This window comes from Microcaecilia unicolor, chromosome 3, assembly GCF_901765095.1.
Source record: "Microcaecilia unicolor chromosome 3, aMicUni1.1, whole genome shotgun sequence".
Lineage (NCBI taxonomy): Eukaryota > Metazoa > Chordata > Amphibia > Gymnophiona > Siphonopidae > Microcaecilia > Microcaecilia unicolor.
Window position 1 is genome coordinate 250006914 of NC_044033.1, and position 19565 is coordinate 250026478.

The 19565-nt window shown below is 43.7% G+C and overlaps 1 protein-coding gene across 2 annotated transcripts; it reads left to right on the forward strand.

Moving 5' to 3' along the window:
* Positions 1-4275: 4275 nt before the first annotated feature.
* On the forward strand, positions 4276-15716 carry NAT14 (N-acetyltransferase 14 (putative)). 2 transcript variants are annotated; one of them, XR_003941556.1, is made up of 4 exons: positions 4276-4377; positions 8929-9051; positions 14493-15105; positions 15138-15716. XR_003941556.1 is itself a non-coding variant. In XM_030197739.1 (3 exons), the coding sequence occupies exons 2-3, from the start codon at positions 8971-8973 to the stop codon at positions 15021-15023; spliced, it is 612 nt and encodes a 203-aa protein (XP_030053599.1). In that variant the 5' UTR covers positions 4276-4377; positions 8929-8970; the 3' UTR covers positions 15024-15716. The 2 variants fall into 2 exon arrangements, 1 of the variants encoding a protein (XP_030053599.1); XM_030197739.1 differs by having other exon boundaries at positions 14493-15716.
* The last annotated feature ends 3849 nt before the right edge of the window (positions 15717-19565 follow it).

Genomic DNA, 19565 nt, shown 5'->3' on the forward strand with positions numbered 1-19565 from the left:
AACATCAGCAAAATCCGTCCCTTCCTCTCTAAGCACTCTACCAGAACCCTTATCCACACTCTTATCACCTCTCGCCTAGATTATTGCAACCTGCTTCTCACCAGCCTCCCACTTAGCCATCTCTCTCCTCTTCAATCAGTCCAAAACTCTGCTGCACGACTCATTTTCCGCCAGAGTCGCTATGCTCACATTAGCCCTCTCCTCAAGTCACTTCACTGGCTCCCTATCCGTTTCCGCATTCAATTCAAACTTCTCTTACTGACCTATAAGTGCATTCACTCTACCGCTCCCCAGTACCTCTCCACTCTTGTCTCTCCCTACGCCCCCCCTCGGGTACTCCGTTCTGTGGATAAATCTCTCTTGTCTGTCCCCTTCTCCTCTACTGCTAATTCCATACTCTGTTCCTTTTATCTTGCTGCACCTCACGCCTAGAATAGACTTCCCGAGCCTGTACGTCTAGCCCCGTCTTTGGCAGTTTTCAAATCCAGGCTAAAAGCCCACCCCTTTAACGCTGCTTTTGACTCCTAACCACTACTCACTTTCCCTGTACCCTTTTATCCCCACCTCTTTAATTCCCTTACCTCTTAGTTGTTCTGTCTGTTTGCCTGTCCTATTTAGATTGTGACCTCTTTGAGCAGGGACTGTCTTTTCATGTATGGTGTACAGCGCTGATTATGCCTTGTAGCACTATAGAATAAGTAGTAGTAGTAAACTTGGAGGATGTAATGGCTCAGTTCTACAAACTGAAGAGTAGTAAATCACCTGGACCAGATGGTATTCATCCCAGAGTATTAATAGAACTGAAAAATGAACTTGTAGAGCTACTGTTAGTAATATGCAATCTATCACTAAAATCAGGTGTGGTACCGGAAGACTGGAGGGTAGCCAATGTTATGCCGATTTTTTAAAAAGGTTCCAGAGGAGATCTGGGAAATTATAGACCGGTGAGTCTGACGTCGGTACCGGGCAAAATGGTAAAGGCTATTATTAAGAATAAAATTACAGAGCACATACAAAAACATAGGCTGATGAGACCAAGTCAATACGAATTTAGTGAAGGGAAGTCTTGCCTCACCAATCTACTGCATTTTTTTTGAGGGGGTGAACAAACATGTGGACAATGGGGAGCCAGTGGATATTGTGTATCTGGATTTTCAAAAGGCATTTGACAAAGTGCCTCATGAAAGACTTCAGAGGAAACTGGACAGTCATGGGATCGGAGGTAGGGTATTACTATGGATTAAGAACTGGTTGAAAGATAGGAAGCAGAGAGTAGGATTGAATGGTCAATATTCTCAATGGAAAAGGGTAGTTAGTGGGGTCCTGCAGGGGTCTGTGCTGGGACCGCTGCTTTTTAATATATTTATAAATTTATTTTTGTTACATTTGTACCCCGCGCTTTTCCCACTCATGGCAGGCTCAATGCAGCTTACATGGGGCAATGGAGGGTTAAGTGACTTGTCCAGAGTCACAAGGAGCTGTCTGTGCCAGGAATCAAACTCAGTTCCTCAGTTCCCCAGGCCCAAAGTCCACCACCCTAACCACTAGGCCACTCCTAGAGATGGGAGTAACTAGTGAGGTAAATAAATTCGCAGATGACACAAAATTATTCAGGGTCATCAAGTCGCAGGAGTAGTGTGAAAGATTACAGGAGGACCTCGCGAGACTGGGGGATTGGGCGTCCAAGTGACAGATGAAGTTCAATGTTGACAAGTGCAAAGTGATGCATGTGGGTAAGAGGAACCTGAATTACAGCTATGTCATGCAAGGTTCTGCGTTAGGAGTCACAGACCTAGAAAGGGATCTGGGAATCATCATGGATAAGATGTTAAAAACTTCTGCTCAGTGTGCTGCAGCGGCTAAGAAAGTGCACAGAATGTTGCGAATTATTAGGAAAGGGATGGAAAACAAACAAAAGGATGTTATAATACCATTGTATCGCTCCATGGTGCGACCGCACCTCGAATATTGTGTCCAATTCTGGTTGCCGCATCTTAAAAAAGATATAAAGGAATTGGAGAAGGTGTAGAGAAGGGCGACGAAAATGATAAAAGAGATGGAACGACTTCCTTATGAGGAAAGGCTGAGAAGCGGGAGGGGGGAGAAAAGGAGGGACCTGGCACCACCAGGTTTGCACTTGCTCAAGAAGAGCCCTCAACCCCAGGCACTCAACAAAACCTAAAAATTAGGCTTGGAGGCCTAGCCAGAGCTGCTGCTGTGTGTGACCACCACCTGCTGAGATAGAGAACATACTGAGGAGTTTCCTGCAGCACATGACCACATATAGGCTGCAGATCGAGTGCATTTGTAGGTTAGTAGGAGAAGCTTGAACTGTATGCGGTACCTAATCGGAAGCCAGTGAAGTGACTTGAGGAGAGGGGTGATGTGAGTATATTGGTCCAGGCGGAAGATAAGACATGCAGCAGAGTTCTGAACGGACTGAAGGGGGGATAGATGGCTAAGTGGGAGGCCAGTGAGTAGGTTGCAGTAGTCAAGGCGAGAGGTAATGAGAGTGGATTAGAGTTCGGTGGTGTGCTCAGACAGGAAAGGGCGAATTTTGCTAATGTTATAGAGGAAGAAGCGACAGGTCTTGGCTATCTGCTGGATATGCGCAGAGAAGGAGAGGGAGGAGTCGAAGATGACATAGAGGTTGCGGGCAGATGAGACGGGGAGGATGAGGGTGTTATCAACTGAGATAGAGAGTGGAAGGAGAGGAGAAGTGGGTTTGGGTGGGAAGACAATAAGCTCGGTCTTGGCCATGTTCAGTTTCAGGTGGCGGTTGGACATCCAGGCAGCAATGTCGGATAAGCAGGCCAATACCTTGGCCTGAGTTTCCGCAGTGATGTCTGGTGTGGAGAGATAAAGCTGGGTGTCGTCGGCATAAAGATGATATTGGAAGCCATGAGATGAGATCAGGGAGCCCAGGGAAGAGGTGTAGATTGAAAAAAGAAGGGGTCCAAGGACAGATCCCTGAGGAACTCCAACAGAGAGCGGGATGGGGGTGGAGGAAGAACCATGAGAATGTACTCTGAAGGTACGGTGGGAGAGAAAGAGGAGAACCAGGAGAGGACAGAGCCCTGGAACCCAAATGAGGCCAGTGTGGCAAGGAGTAGATTGTGATTGACAGTGTCAAAAGCGGCGGATAGGTCGAGAAGGATGAGGATGGAATAGTGGCCTTTGGATTTGGCGAGGAACAGGTCATTGTAGACTTTAGATAGTGCCGTTTCTATCGAGTGTAGGGGGCGAAAGCCGGATTGAAGCGGATCGAGGATGGCATGAGAGAAAATCAAGTCAACAGCTATGAACGGCGCATTCAAGTATCTTGGAGAGGAAGGGTAGGAGGGAAATTGGGCGGTAGTTGGAGGGACAGGTAGGGTCATGTGATGTTTTGAGGAGTGGTGTGACTACAGCATGCTTGAAGGTGTCGGGGACAGTTGCAGTGGAGAGACAGAGGTTGAGGATATGACAGATGGGGGAGTGGGAGCGGAGGGCACTTTGAGGAGGGAGTTAAGGGTGTCGAAGAGACGACGAGGGTTAGAGCTGAGGGAATTAGTCAATTGGGTGTAATAGTCTTGTTTGGCGAGGAATAGGGAGGACTGGAAGGAGGATAGCATGAATTTATAATGAATGAAATCAGTATGGGTGCGAGATTTCCTCCAGAGGCGTTCAGCTGATCAGGCGCAGGAGCGAAGGTATCGGGTGCAAGGGGTCAGCCAGGGCTGGGGATTTGTACGCCTTGTGGGACGGGAGATGGATGGTGCAAGGGTGTCCAGTGCAGAGGAGAGAGTGGCATTGTAAGTGGAGACAGCCTTGTCGACAGACTCGGAGGACATGATATTCAGTGGGTCCATTCATTTAAATTGAAACTGTCCATGGATGGAGTGCTGTGATTGCCTGTTTTTTTTGTCTTTTAAAGCATGGAAACCGATGTTAACACATAAAAACAAACATTAAAATTATACGTTTTTTTATTGAACTAACTTAATCCATATAAGCAGTAACTTTGTCACCATTCATGCATATAAAATAGACCTTTTATTTAGTTGACTTAAGTTATGCTCTGCTCATAACCTATGCCCTGCATACCTAAACTTATTTGTAGAAACGGCGCGAATTAAAAAAAAATAAGAATAACAAAAATTAACTTCCGGTGCATTATTTAATACTTATCGCACAGTGCAACAAGTCCACAGTGGCGCGTGGAAGACAAGGGTGATCTCCACGTGCAGCGATCAGTTACCATAAAGCGCATGCGCCAGTAGATCATGTGATTTCTAACGTGAGCCGAGAGTGGCGTGGGGAGCAAGTGCGGCTGCGCTGAATTACTAACGGCAAGGAGGCGGAGGCGGTACTTGAACGTCTTTTGGAGGAACTTGGGTAGGTGCTCGGTTACCGAGAGGCTTGTACAGCACACGGGAGCCACTTCCGTCCCCGCGGGATTCCCGCAAACCCCGTTCCCGCGCAGCTCTGTAACCGCCCGTGATAGGCCCCGCAGCGTCCCCTTGGCGCCCCGCCCTCTTGTGACGCAGCTTCCTGTTTTCTGCAGGTTGGGGAAACTTCTGTGAATTCGATGGTGGGGTGTTTGAGGCGAGAGAGGTGCCGGTTTGTGGACAGGGAGGAGAGAGAAAGAGGAAGCCCCGGGAATGCATTTAGGCCCCGATGCTTAGAAGCAAGGGGGTTTAATAGACAGGAGTGGAAGTGAGGCTATCTGGGAAGGATGCCAATTTGGTTAATATCTGTTTTCCCCCGCGCAGCCGTCATTGTCATACACTCAAAACAACTATGAGCTGCTGCCGGGAGGGTTAATAGACAAGAGTGGAAGTCAGCCTCTGTAGTCCATTGTAAGGAAGGAAGCCAATTTGGTTAATCTCAGTTTCCACTCCCCCGCGCAGCCGTAATCTCTAGTACACTCAAAACAAAGCAAGAACACCTTGGAGCTGCTGCTTCCACATTGTCGGGTTTTTTTTTATTGTTGGTCCATCCATAGGAGCCAATTTTTCCAAATTATTGAGGGTGCTAAGCCCAATGGAAATGACCCCTCCCTGGACACATACAAGGAATTTTCTCCTTGTATGTGGAGGAGTGGCCTAGTGGTTAGGGTGGCGGACTTTGGTCCTGAGGAACTGAGTTCAATTCCCACTTCAGGCACAGGCACCTCCTTGTGACTCTGGGCAAGTCACCCTCCATTGCCCCATGTAAGCCACATTGAGCCTGCCATGAGTGGGAAAGCACAGGGTACAAATGTAACAAAAAATATATATATTGGGGGTGCTCAGGCACCCACAGAGTCAGCTCCAATGGGTCCATCTGTAACAAGTCTAAAGCTGTTTCAATTTAATAGGCAGTGCCTTAAAAGGTGGAGGACAAAAGATTTTTTTTCACTTATTGGACAGCTTTTTAATTTATTTGAAAGCTTCCCATATGTAGATATAAATGCCATGAATAACAATTGAATATCACTGAAACAGCTAAAAAATTATTATGGCTGGTAGAAACAGCAAAACAGTATTCTGTGCTAATTTTTCTACATTAAAAATGAAATAAATAAATACACTGTTTCATCTTAACTGTTGTAATCTGCCTTGGGAAGCCTGGTGTTATAAAGATGATGGAATATATTAAAAATGAAATGGAAGTAGAATTAAACTTTCCTTTCATTGGGGCACATGGAGTCACATCTTTGTCTGTTTTGTAGAAGTTTACCTTTTAGATACACAAATGGATTATTCTGTTTTTGAACATGTTGCAGGGGCAAGTGGTTTTATAAGTCAAAATAAAAATATTTTGTTTCATGCACCAAACTAAAGCATGTAATGGACATAACACAACTCTTCTGCTCTGTGATTCCCTAATGTGGCTGTACCACATGAACTTTATCTTACCATGACATCACCTTGTATTTGTTCACACCGGAACCTGCAAAGGCCTCTCCGGTACAATGTAAGCCACATTGAGCCTACAAACAGGTGGGAAAATGTTGGATACTAATGTAATAAATAAATCTCTTTTGTTTAAACATAAATGGGCTATAAGCCCCTAATGCAGTCCATTGGTTTTCTTATATTTTGTTCTTGTGAAGACTTATACTGTGCCAAAATTGAAAACTCTTATATCTATCTGGTCATTAATAAAAGGAGCTCATTGTGAACACTGTCCACCCTAAAAGGTTGTTTTGTGGCTGTAAATGAAGAATTGTGATATTGAATAAATAAATGTATGTTTGTGTCCCTAGTCATGCATCCTAAGTTTATATAACCCTTTCAAGAAATCCAGTTAATCTTTTAATTTATTAGTGGAGCATAACCACAGGCGTGGTATGGTTGCATTTTCAATATGGTAATACTAGGGCCTAGCTAAGGAACAGGTTATTTTGAGTTAGTCTTCACTGGACCAAACTTACTTTTCTTGTGCCATCACTATCCAGCAGGTAGGCAATGTCTTAAAAGGTGGAGGATAAAGGATTTTTTTTTCACATTTATATCACACATTATCCCAAGCAAAGTCAGGTTCAATGTGGCTTACAATTGAAAATACAGTGAGACAGAATAATAGAATTCAGTTATAGTTATATCATGGGAACAAATAGATGGATATGTCAGAAACATTTGAGATTAACATATATACCCAACTGAGCATTTAAAAGTTTGTCCTTTAATGATACCACATGGTCAGAAATCCATAGCCATTAGTATAGGCAGTTATTCAAAGATTATCAGATGCACACACCAGAACAAGCATTCATCACATTGCAAAAGTAAACAACTTCTATAGAATACGTTCAAAATTTAATTTTTATATCCTTATTTCTACCAAAATTGCAGACAGCAGATGTACAGATCTGTATACTGCACAAGCCGGCATGTTTGAAAATATAGTGAAATTAATAAAAATGTTACCAGCAATAAAGAACGACAACTTGAATGCAGCAGCTCATAGGTTTACTTGCTTTGTTTTGAGTACTGAGCCAAATTGACAAAGAGTAGTAAATCACCTGGACCGGATGGCATACATCCAAAGGTACTCAAAGAATTCAAGCATGAAATTGGTGATCTTCTGTTAGTAATATGTAACCTGTCGTTAAATTCGTCCATAGTACCTAAAGATTGGAGGGTGACCAATGTGACGCTGATTTTGTTTTTAAGGGTGATCCAGGAAATTATAGACTTGTAAGCCTGATGTCGGTGCCAGGCAAAATAGTGGAAACTGTTATAAAGATTAAAATTACAGAACATGTGGACAAACATGGTTTAATGGAGAAGTGGCCTAGTGGTTAGGGTGGTGGACTCTGGTCCTGAGGAACTGAGTTCGATTCCCACTTCAGGCACAGCTCCTTGTGACTCTGGGCAAGTCACTTAACCCTCCATTGCCCCAGGTACAAATAAGTACCTGTATATGTAAGCCGCATTGAGCCTGCCATGAGTGGGAAAGCGCGGGGTACAAATGTAACTAAAAATTAAAAAAAAAAATTTAATGGGATGGAGTCAGCATGGGTTCAGCCGAGGGAAGTCTTGCTTCACCAATTTGCTTCATTTCTTTGAAGACGTCAATAAACATATGGAAAAAGGTGAGCCAGTTGATGTAGTGTATCTAGATTTTCAGAAAGCTTTTGATAAAGTTTCTCATGAGAGATTCCTGAGAAAATTAGAGTCATGGGATAGGAGGCAATGTTCTGGTGTGGGTTAGGAATTGGTTATTGGACAGAAAACAGAGGGTAGGGTTAAATGGTCATTTCTCTCAGTGGAGAAGAGTGAACAGTTGAGGGCCGCAGGGAGCTCTACTAGGACTAGTACTATTTAACATATTTATAAATTATATGGAAGTTGGAACGACGAGTGAGGTGATCAAATTTGCAGACGATACAAAACTATTCAAGGTTGTTAAAACACGTGTGGACTGTGAAATATTGCAGGAAGACCTTAGGAAACTGGAAGACTGGGCATCCAAATGGCAGATGAAATTTAATGTGGACAAATGCAAAGTGATGCACATTGGAAAGAATAAGCCGAATCATAGTTACCTGATACCAGGGTCCAATTTGGGGGTCAGCGCTCAAGAAAAAGATCTGGGCTTCGTTGTAGATAATAGACTGAAATCTTCTGCTCACTGTGCGGCGGGGGCCAAAAAAGCAAACAGGATGCTAGGAATTATTAGGAAAGGGATGGTAAATAAGACCAAAAATACTATAATGCCTTTATTTCGCTCCATGGTGTGTCTGCACCTTGAGTATTGCGTTCAGGTCTAGTTGCTGTATCTCAAAAAACATATAGCTGAATTAGAAAAGTTCAAAGAATGACCAAAATGATAACGGGGCTGGAACTCCTCTCATATGAGGAACTGCTAAAGAGGTTAGGGCTCTTCAGCTTAGAAAAGAGACGGATGAGGGGAGATATGATTGAGGTCTGCAAAATCCTGAGTGGTGTTAAATCAATTTTTTACTCATTCCAAAAGTACAAAGATTAGAGGACCCTCGAGGAAGTTACATGGAAATACTTTTAAAACAAATAGGAGGAAATATTTTTTCACTCAACAAATAGTTAAGCTCTGGATCTCTTTGCCAGAGGATGTGGTAACAGCGGTTAGCGTATCTCGGTTTAAAAAAGGGTTGGACAGATTCCATGGTCTGCTGTTGAGGTAGTATTATTTCCCAGAGAGGGTGGTGGAGGTATGGAATGGCCTCCTGGTGGAGGTTGTGGAGTTGAGGACTGTCAGAATTTAAAAAGGCATGGGATAAGCATGTGGGATTGCTTAGGAAAAGGAAGAGTTAGGGGTTACAGAGGATGGGCCATATGGCCTTTATCTGCCGTCATGTTTCTGTCATGGAGAGAGAAAGGTCTATCTGCCATGGAACATGGAGATGCCAACATAACTCCAGGCCTGGGTGTAATAGTGCCCGGTATCCCCACAGCCTTCATATTTTTCTATCCCTAGGAGTCCCTCAGAAGGCTGTTACTGAGCCCTGGGACCGTGGTCATGCCTTTGCTGGATGAAAGTCAGCTTTCTGTCCGAGAGATGCGAGAAAATGAACAGCAGATAGTCCTGGAGATTCTGAAGGTACGTGTCATTATATACGTATGAGGTTGCAAATTGTTAGTGGGTCTCTGCATTGCCAGATATTACTCCCGCGGCTTTTTTCAGTTATGTGGCACAGCCTAACTTGAGGGACCGAACAGGTAAAGAGCTCCAGAATGAGGGCCAGTACAAACCTCTAATCCAGTGCTTCTCAACCAGTCGTTGCGACACACCCAGCCAGTTAGGTTTTCAAGATATCCACAGTGAATATGCATGAGAAATATTTGCATGCACTGCATCCTCAGTTTACATGTGGCTTACATAGTACCGGTTGCCCAGTCGGTTGATAGCAAATACAAGGTTGTATAGTGATCGAATGAGGTGTATGTGGAGGGTCGGAAGGGAATGAAGATTGTGTGTACAGTACGATCATTAGGCATGCTGTATTTCTGGGTGAAGAGGTTTACGTAGGGTCGTTGGGGTAGGCCTTTTTGAAGAGGTTGTTTTTTTAGTGATTTCCTGACGTTCAGGTGGTCATGGATTGTTTTCACAGCTTTTGGGAGGCCATTCCATAGTTGTGCGCTTATGTAGGAGAAGCCGTATGCGTAAGTTGCTTTGTAATTTGGGTAGTGTAGGTTTAGGTATGATCTTGACGATCCGACTCTGTTTCTTATTGGTAGATCCTGGGACTACGCCATATATAATTTTGTGGACTAAAGTGCAGATTTTGAAGATGATCCGTTCTTTGATTGGGAGCCAATGCAGCTTTTCTCGAAGGGGTTTGGCACTTTCTAAGCATGTTTTGCTGAATATCAACCTGGCTGCTGTATTTTGGGCGGTTGAGTTTTTTTTGTGAGTTCTTTGCATCCCGCGTAGATTCCGTTGCAATAATCTGCATGACTTAGGACCATTGATTGTATTAGGTTTCGAAAGGCTTCCCTTAGGAAGAAAGGTTTTAATTGTTTGAGTTTCCACATTGAATAGAACATTTTCTTTATTACAGAGTTTACTTGGCTCTCGAGAGTAAGGTTGCGGTCGAGTGTGAGTATTTTCAAGCTGTCTGAGGTAGGAAGGGTGTGTCCTGGGGTATTTATGGTTGTGGGTTTGTACTTGTTATGTTGAGAGGAGAGGATGAGGCAGTGTGTTTTCTCAGTGTTCAGTTTCAGTTGGAATGAGTTTGCCCAAGAGTCCATGATGTTCAGGCCATCGTTGATGTCTGAAGGGGATGTAGATTGTAACATCATCAGCGTAAATGAACGGGTTGAGGCCTCGATTGGATAAGGACTGTGCCAGTGCAATCATCATCATATTTAAGAATATTAGTGATAATGGTGATCCTTGAGGTACTCCGCAGACTGCTTTCCACGGTGGTGATATGTTTGAGTTTGATAACTTGATAAGTTCTGGTGGTTAGAAAACCTTTAATCCAATTAAGTACAGTTCCTTTAATCCTGAAGTGGCCAGGTAGGGACGGTGGGGATGAAGGTGTCAGTGATGAATTTTTTAAACAGGTAGGCTTTTAGCAGATCTCATGCATAAGTTATTTATTTATTTGTTACATTTGTATCCCACATTTTCCAACCTATGTGCAGGCTCAGTGTGGCTTACATAGTACTGGAGAGGTTTGAAGTCTCCGGGGAACAAATACAAAGTGATGTTGTAATAGGATAAAGTTCATATAGCTTGGCCACATTAGGGAATCGTACGGCGGAAGATTTGAGGTATGCCCATTACGTATTTGAGTTTTGTTGTAGTTGCACAGTTCAGGCATTTAAGTTGGGTCGATGGGGAATGCCTTTTGAAACAGGTTCGTCTTTAGTGATTTCCGGAAGTTTAGGTAGTCGTGCGTCATTTTCAAGGCTTTTGGTAATGCTTTGTTAATAATCATTGTGGATATCCTGAAAACCTGACTAGCTGGGTGTGCATCGAGGACTGGGTTGAGAAGCACTGCTGACGCCCCATTTCCCTATTGCCAAGGATCCCGTCTGCCCATCCAAGGCTTTGCTTTTCATTCCACCACCACAGTGGATCCTGTTATGCCTCTTCCAAATTTGTACTTCTTACTTGACCACCACTGAGTTCTCCTCTGTGCCTGAGAAAACAACAGGGTAACCGATCCACAAACTCCAAGATGGAAAGCAAACAAAGCAGATGAGTATATAAATAGGTTTAATTAGAAAAAAATGGAGTAAAATTAGGGAGCCCAACACAGGCCGTGTTTCGCCCAACTGGGCTGCATCAGGGGCTACAAAACACAATTGTATGACAATTAAACACAATTAGAAAGACAAATTGAACATCTACTATAATAAAAAGCACCTCCAATGTTCTGAAGCTGACTCCGTGGCTTCAGTGAAGGGTTCGTAACATTCGTAAGTTTGTCACATATCTCTCTGCCCTGCCCTCGCGTCAAAACGTGACGACGTCGAGGGCGGGGTAATCTGAAGGCAGGACAGGGAACGAACTCACCTCCAACGTTCTGAAGCTGACTGCGTGGACGGCCAGGGCGTTCAATAACGCTGCCACTTCGACGGAGCTAATCTGGGGACACAGTACAATCGCTGGGTGGCTGGAGGGGGGGGGGCAGGGGACAGAGGAGAATCGCAGGGTGGCTGGAGGGGGGGCAGGGGACACAGGACAATCGCTGGATGGCTGGAGGGGGGGCAGGGCAGAGAGCACAATCGCTGGGTGGCTGAAGGGAGGGCAGAGGAGAGAGCATAATCGCTGGGTGGCTGGAGGGGGTGCAGGGGAGACAGGAGAATGGGTGGCTGGGGAGATGAGAATCGCTGGGTGGCTGGAGGGGGGCAGGGGAGAGAGGACAATCACACACACTGTCTCTCTCACAGACACATTCACACCCAGTCTCACTCTCTGTCACACACACACACTCGCACGGTGCTGCCAACCACGCAGAGAGGCAGGGGGTCCTGAGACAACAGGGGAGGGGAACGCAGAGGAGGGGAGTGGGGGGCCTCAGACCTGAGAGGGGGGAGGGGATCCTGAGACCAGAGGGGGGGAGGGGGTCTTGAGACCACAGAGGGAGGGGGGAGTATCGCTGTCACACACACACTCTCTCACAGTCTGTCTTTCTCACACAGTCTCTCACAGTATGTCTCACACTGTATCACATTCACTCTGTATGTGTCACACAGTCACTCTCACACACTCAGTCTCATACACTCGGTCTCACAGAGAGTCTGTGTATCACACACATACTCTCTCACACTCTGTCTCACACACACTCTCTCTCTCTCTCTCTCACACACAGTGTATCTGTGTGAAACACACTCTCTCACAGTCATTGTGTCTCACATATGCACTCGCACACACTCATTCAAACACACACACCCTCATTCTCACACACACACTCACACCCAGACTCACTCTCTGTTACACACACATACTTGCACATTCACTCTCTCTCACACAGTCACTCTCACACACACTCTCTCAAACATACACACTCCAAGGAAAGCCTTGCTAACGCCCGTTTCATTTGTGTCAGAAACGGGCCTTATTTACTAGTATAATAATAAAAACTTATAAAAAAAAACAAGAGAATCATAATTTAAAACATATAATCATAATCAAAGGCTAGGCTGATATCACCATGGTGTTTTGTCGGGCTCCCTAATTTTACTCCACTTTTTTCTAATTAAACCTATTTTATATAGTGATCTGCTTTGTTTGCTTTCCTCCTCTGTGCCTGGCCAGGGCAATATTTTTTTTTTGTTCAAATTTAAAAAATACAATTCCCAATGCATTAACGTAGGAATTGATTTCATTGTCTTCACAACGTAACTTACTCTTCTTTAAGGATCCTCTGCCTCAACTTTCTTGAATCACATTTATCCAATCTCTTTAGCGGGGATTTACATGAAACATAATATATAAAGACCCAACACTGTACTGTAGTATATAAATACAGTTTTAGAACATTGTACAGGAGCTTATTGATCTACAGAGCCTCAGCTGGTGACTTGTTTCACACGGGGACCTCACCACCTGCGTTTTTCACGAATAATCATCACTGACTGTCTCTTGTCTAATAATTTTGAGCTGAACTTTCCATGTGAAATGAGTCACCGGCTGAGGCTCTGTATTCAATGAACTCTTGTACAATGGTCTAAAATTATAATTTTATACTACACTACAGGGTTGGGTCTTTGTATATGATATTTAACTTTCTCGAATGTCATTGCTGTTGGTTATATAGCACCTCTCTCGGGAGCGTGTTCCTTTTTTTTTTTTTTTTTTAAGAAACACCTGTTACTGTTACCCCTGAGTCTTTTAGCTTCAGTTCGCATAGGTTGCTTCCCATTCTGTTGCCTAATGTTATAGAGAGGCATTTTCGATATGATTAAGTCCGACTTTGGACGTTTTGCAAAAAAACATCCAAAATCTGAATAGGAAAGAAGGTCATTTTCAAAAAAGAAAAACGTATCTTTTGTTTTCGAAAATACTGTTTTGAACAAGGTTTTGTGATTTGGATGTTTTGTTTTTTTGGTCCATTTTCCAAAAAAAACCGTCCAAGTGCAAAACGCACAAAGTCAAGCCATTGGAATGTAGGAGGAGCCAGCATTTTTAGAAGACTGGTTGGTCCCCCTGACATCCCAGAACAGCAGTAGGGCACCTAGGGGGCACTGCAGTGGACTTCATAAAATGCACCCAGGTATACATCTCACCATTGCTTCCTTATCTTGTCTGCTGAGCCCCGCCCCCCCCAAAAAAAACCCACTACCCCAACTGTACACCACTACCATAGCCCTTACGGGTGAAGGGGCACCTATATGTGGGTACAGTGGGTTTCTGGTGAGTTTTGGAGGGTTCAGTTTCCTCCACAAGTGTAACAGGTAGAAGGAGATAGGAGCCTGGGTCCAACTGTCTGCAGTGCACCTCACCCACCACTGGACTATTCCAGGGACCTGCATGCTATTCTGATGGACCTGAGTATAACATCTGAGGCTGGCAAGTAATGTTCTTAATCACATTTTTGGGGGTTGGGGGTGGGAGAGAGTTAATGACCACTGGGGGAGTAAGGGGAAATCATCCCTGATTCCCTCCAGTGGTCATCTGGTCATTTAGGGCACCTTTTTGTGCCTTATTCGTTATAAAAACAGGTCTAGCTGAAAACGTCTTAGTGTTAGTCTTGGATGGTTTTGTTCTGTTCCATTATGGCTGAAAAACGTCTACCCTTAATATGCTCCCTGACACGCCCCTTGTGATTTGAACGCACTTCTGATGGACTTCATAGAAAGTCTAAAAATTGGTTTTGAAAACGTCCAAATGCAGACTTCTACCACTTTTTGGATGTTTTTCTCTTTTGAAAACGAGCCCAACAGTCAACTACAGAAAAAAAAATATATATCCTCAGACTTTTACACTTATGCTGTGATTTGGCATTTAAAAAAAAAAAAAAAAGGAGTGAAATATATGTTTACTAGCAAACGTCGGATTATTCTGGTTTGTTTTTAATCTTGCAGGAGGGTTTCAAGGATTTGGAGAACCGCCTGATCCTGTATGTTTTGACCCGTCCGCCAACTCTGCTTCTTCTGGCTGTGATCAGCAGCGGCCTACGCTTCCTCCTTCACTCCTTTCTGGCTGCTCTGCTCCTGCCTGTCCTTTTCACTGTGGCTGTCCTGAAGCTTGTCCTGTGGCGCTCCCCAGACCTCTCTCAGACTGGCACCGGTAGCCAACACAGCCTCTGGGTAGCCGTCTACGGTACAGAAGATGTTTGCGGCTGTGTGGCGCTGGAGCCTACCGCAGAACCCAAAGTGGTGGAGCTGAGGCGGCTGGCGGTGAGCCGCTGGTACCGGCGTTCTGGGGTGGGCACCACCTTGCTGCACTTCATGGAGGAGAAGGCTCGGAGGGAAGGCTTCACTGCGGTGGTGGTTCATGTCTCTGTGATGGCCACAGCCGCTGTGGCACTATTAGAAAAGGGGGGGTACGTTGCCAGCGGAGGCCGAGACTGGCTGGGGTACGCTGTGGTGCGGAAATTTAGGAAAGTGCTGTAGGAGTGCAGGGTGGGCAGTGTGGAATCTGAAAAGCAGGGATGTTATTGAGGCTTCCCTTTCATAGCAGTTTGAGCCCTTTCAGGTTTTCTGTACAACGCACATCATTTGGCTCAGGGCTTCTAATCTTCCATTTGTGCGTTACTTAACTCCTATTATAAACTTAAAAAATTGCCTGGAACAAAAGGAGAATGAATATCTTTGATGATCATGGGGAAGATGTTTGATCTGCTGGCCGTTACATACGGTAATGACAGAAACAAGAGAATGTGATGGCTGGAAAAAGACTATATGGGTTATCCAGTTTGCCCAGTATAAGACAAAGGGTCTTTCTTCCTTCTCCTTCCTGTTGGGCAGTCCAGGAGTGGTTGCATGTCTGTCCCACAGCACAGCAAGCCTGGGGGAAAAGGGTCTGTAAATTAATATTTATTTTAGTTTATTTTTAAGAAGGTGACAGCTGGAGCGTGCAGCTCTGTTTCTGCCTATATACACCTGCAAAGGTAATGGGGAAAAAAAGAAAAATGCATGGTGGTTCAGAAACCCAGGATCTTATAGTTTTTTTTTGGTTTGTTTTATTTTGTAAAGCGTGTTAATCACTATTTTTTTCTTTTTTTCATCTGCCTATTCTTATGTTACAAATTGCTGTCATTGCTTGGACTTGATGTTTGATGTATCGTTCTTTCGATCCTGAATAAAAAACGTTAAACCTTTAAAAAAAAAGTGCATCAAATGAGAAGTAAATTTTCCCTCCTATTGCTGGTTCCTCACCACGAGATGCAAGAACAAATTGATACTGTAAGAACAGTCTTGCCTAACTTGACCCAACCTCGCTTCTGCCAAAATGACTTTTCCTCATCCTCGCATCTGATGGTGGCTCTTATTTCACAAGAGAGAACTCTCACTGGGAACCCAAGGAAATCCACCCATCCTCAGCCCGATTTAATTGCACTGGATGTTATCCTTTGCCAATATCTGAAACACAAGGCAGTGCTGAGCTGAATGTAAGCAGTGGGGGGACAGGAGTGTGGCTGAGTTTACTGCTGTGTTGGGCAAAGCATGTCTTGCTCCAGAAGAAGTTAATTGGGTCCTGCATAACTGTAGTTTGGGGCAATGTCTATGTATAAGACCAGATCAGTATCTTTCCACACTCCTTACGACAATAATACTACACTCACGGGCCGTTAGTTTTATCCCTCACTCCAGCCCCATCCCAGGCTTTACTCCTCCAGCACTGAGGATCCTTTGTGCTTATCCCAGGATTTCTCCCTTTGCTTCCCCATCACTCAGGATCCTCTCTACCCACCTGGACTCTCTTGAATTTTAGTGACAACAGTTTTTCTTGATGACATACCAAAAGGAGCAATACAAACGTGGAAACACAAGGTATCCATGATCAAAGCACAACAAAAGATTACTCCATATACAATCTGTCATCAAAATTTCTTCCACCTAACCCCCTCCCCCTTCCCCTATACTTTCATTATCCCCACCCTCCCAAGACCTGCAAAACCTTGAACAATGAGAACCCAACTGACAAATAGATTATTCAAATTTTATATTCAGCAAACTAGGAATATTAAACACTGAAGCCTCATGCAAAAGACTGTTGATTTAAATGTCCGTTAAATTCCCCTCCGATCCCTCCCATCCTACCCCTCCCCCCATACCAACTACAAACTTGAAAAGAAAAAAAATCCCTCTAATGATAACACACTTGGGTATAGGTAGGATCACCACTCTTGGATCCCTACCAATAAAGAGAGCATTACACCATCTTGGACTCTCTTGAATTTGAATAACACTGTTTAAATATTTCCCCCTTTTCTTTGTAGATGCATTAGCTTGACGATTGAATAGTGATTAAGTGCCTCGTAAAAGTCTTCACACACCTTTGTAGATTTTTTGCATTCGGTTGTTTAAAAACTACAATTCAAAATGCACGAACGTGGAAGTTTTTCACTTATCTACACGACTACTCTACACTTTCAACGTAAAGTAATTCAGATTAAGAAACCAAAACAGTCTTTGTTGCATAGATCTGATAGATGGAGTGAGCTTTGACGGCAGCTTCAGAGGTTGGGAAATTATGGTCTGGGTCCAGTTAATGTCAGAAACGGATTAGGATAAAGGCTGGAGTGGGCTTCAACGGCAACTCCAGTAGGGAAGTAAGATCACTGCCAGGCCGACCTCTTCAGTTTGTGCCGCAAAACTGGCAAGGAGAGAGAGAAAGCTTAAGTATACCAGTATTTAATTATGAAAAAGTGGAACCTGTGCAGAATGTCGGATTCAACTGTGGCCTTCTTGTTCGGCAGACTGGATGGACTGTGCAGACCTTTAACTGCTGACATTTACTAAAAGTCTTTACACCCCTTGATCCAGTACTTGGTTGAAGCCTCTTTTCTCATGAATCATTTAAGACAAGGTATCTACCAACACAATAGGAAGGTGCAGTTTTTGCCCAGAATACCTCGGGGTCTTTCAGGTGGTTGGTGGATCTGTGTGGACTGCAGTCTTCAGGTCTTGCCACTGATTTTGTGTTTTTTCTGGCAAAGGGTTTCTTATTCATTTTTTTATATTTCTATAGTTGGAATTGTAGCATATGTTATGTAGATCAGTGAAACAAACTCCTATTTTAGTGCATTTTGAATTGTATTTATTTAGAAGCTACAAAGCAGTAAATTTAATACGAATTGGAGAAACATTTTCTTCAATTAACGTGTAATTAAACTCTGGAATTCGTTGCCAGAGAATGTGGTAAAGGCGGTTAGCTTAGTGGGGTTTAAAAAGGGTCTGGACAGCTTCCTAAAGGAAAAGTCCATATACCATTATTAAATTGACTTGGGGAAAATCCACTGCTTATTTCTGGGATAAGCAGCATAAAATGTATTGAATTTTTTTCGGGATCTTGACAGGTATTTGTGACCTGGATTGGCCACTGTTGGAAACAGGATGCTGGGCTTATCCCAGAAATAAGCAGTGGATTTTCCCCAAGTCTATTTGAATAATGATCTATGGACTTTTCCTTTAGGAAGCCAGCCAACCCTTTTTTAAACCCGGCTAAGCTACTAACACCCTTTACCACATTCTCTGGCAACGAATTACACGTTGATTGAAGAAACATTTTCTCTTGATTTGTTTTAAATTTACTACTCTGTAGCTCCATTGAATGCCCCCTAGTCCTAGGTACAAAGATTAATACTCTAAGCTTGCGATTGGGTTGAAAGCAGGCCAGACTTAGCTCGTCTGAGCTAACCCTGGGCTAAGTGAAATCAGCGTTTGCACTTACAGTGTTTGGTCTCTAGATGAATCTTGTGTTTGGGTGGAGCCATGCTCTCCAGGACGAACATCTCCTACTGACCTGATATGCTTAATGTGGGCTTGGTATCCATATAAGAGGGGTTGAGGGGAGGTGGCTTAGAGGTTCATATTCCACTTTCTTCACTGAAGCTCCTTGTGACCTTGGGAAAGTCGCTTAATGTTCCTTTGTTCTCGGATATTCTCTTAGAGTTTTGGGACAGGGAGTAGTGGTACTGAATATTAATAATGTTGCAAGCTACCTCGAGCATTATTTAAAGGTGGTCTAAGAATCCGAAGGCAAACAGTTACGTCCCTAGTGTCACTAGATGTGGGATTATGGTAGAACATTATAAAGCTTCTTAAGAAGGCTTACAGTGAGGGTTAGGCTAATTGACTTAACCCTGGGAATAAGTACATAAGTATTGCCATACTGGGACAGACCAAAGGTCCATCAAGCCCAGCATCCTGTTTCCAACAGTGGCCAATCCATGTTACAAATACTACTACTTATCATTTCTATAGCGCTATTAGATGTACGCAGCGCTGTACACTTGAACATGAAGAGACAGTCCCTGCTCGACAGAGCTTACAATCTAATTAGGACAGACAAACGGGACAAAAAAATAATCTAAACTTTTTCCCTATATATTTTTCCCTATATATAAGTTAGATTCATACATTTTTGTGTGTACTAATCTCTTTATTGAGACACCTGTAAGGAACAGGCAACATGTCTATCAGTTATTAAGGTAACAGATCTATATGTATCTGAACTTTCCATCTCACAGGTGCCCCAAAAACAAAACAAAAACTTTATGTCTTCCCAGCACTGGAAATCCCTGCAAACCCCAGTCCCAGATCTGCAGAGGGGAGAGGAGGGATCATATCTCTCAGATATCAGGGGATCAGCCCGGTCTGCTCCTGTCTTATTCATTCTGGCATGATCCTGGAAAAGTTAAATGCATTTTATGCTGCTTATCCCAGAAATAAGCAGTGGATGTCCCCCAAGTCTATTTTAATAATGATCTATGGACTTTTTCTTTAGGAAGCCGGCCAAATCTTTTTTAAACCCCGCTAAGCTAACTGCCTTAACACATTCTCTGGCAACGAATTCCAGAGTTTAATTACACATTGCGTGAAGAAACTTTTTCTCTGATTTGTTTTAAATTTTACTACTTTGTAGCTTCATCGCATGCCCCCTAGTCCTAGTATTTTTGGAAAGAGTGCTTTTTGGAAACAGATGCTTCA

What these genes read in the sequence shown, in the direction of transcription:
- NAT14 (XM_030197739.1), top strand. Translation starts at nt 8,971, where the DNA reads ATGCCTTTGCTGGATGAAAGTCAGCTTTCTGTCCGAGAGATGCGAGAA. An exon ending in TAGTCCTGGAGATTCTGAAG is followed by an intron (nt 9,052 to 14,492) that starts GTACGTGTCATT and finishes TTAATCTTGCAG; the next exon opens with GAGGGTTTCAAGGATTTGGA.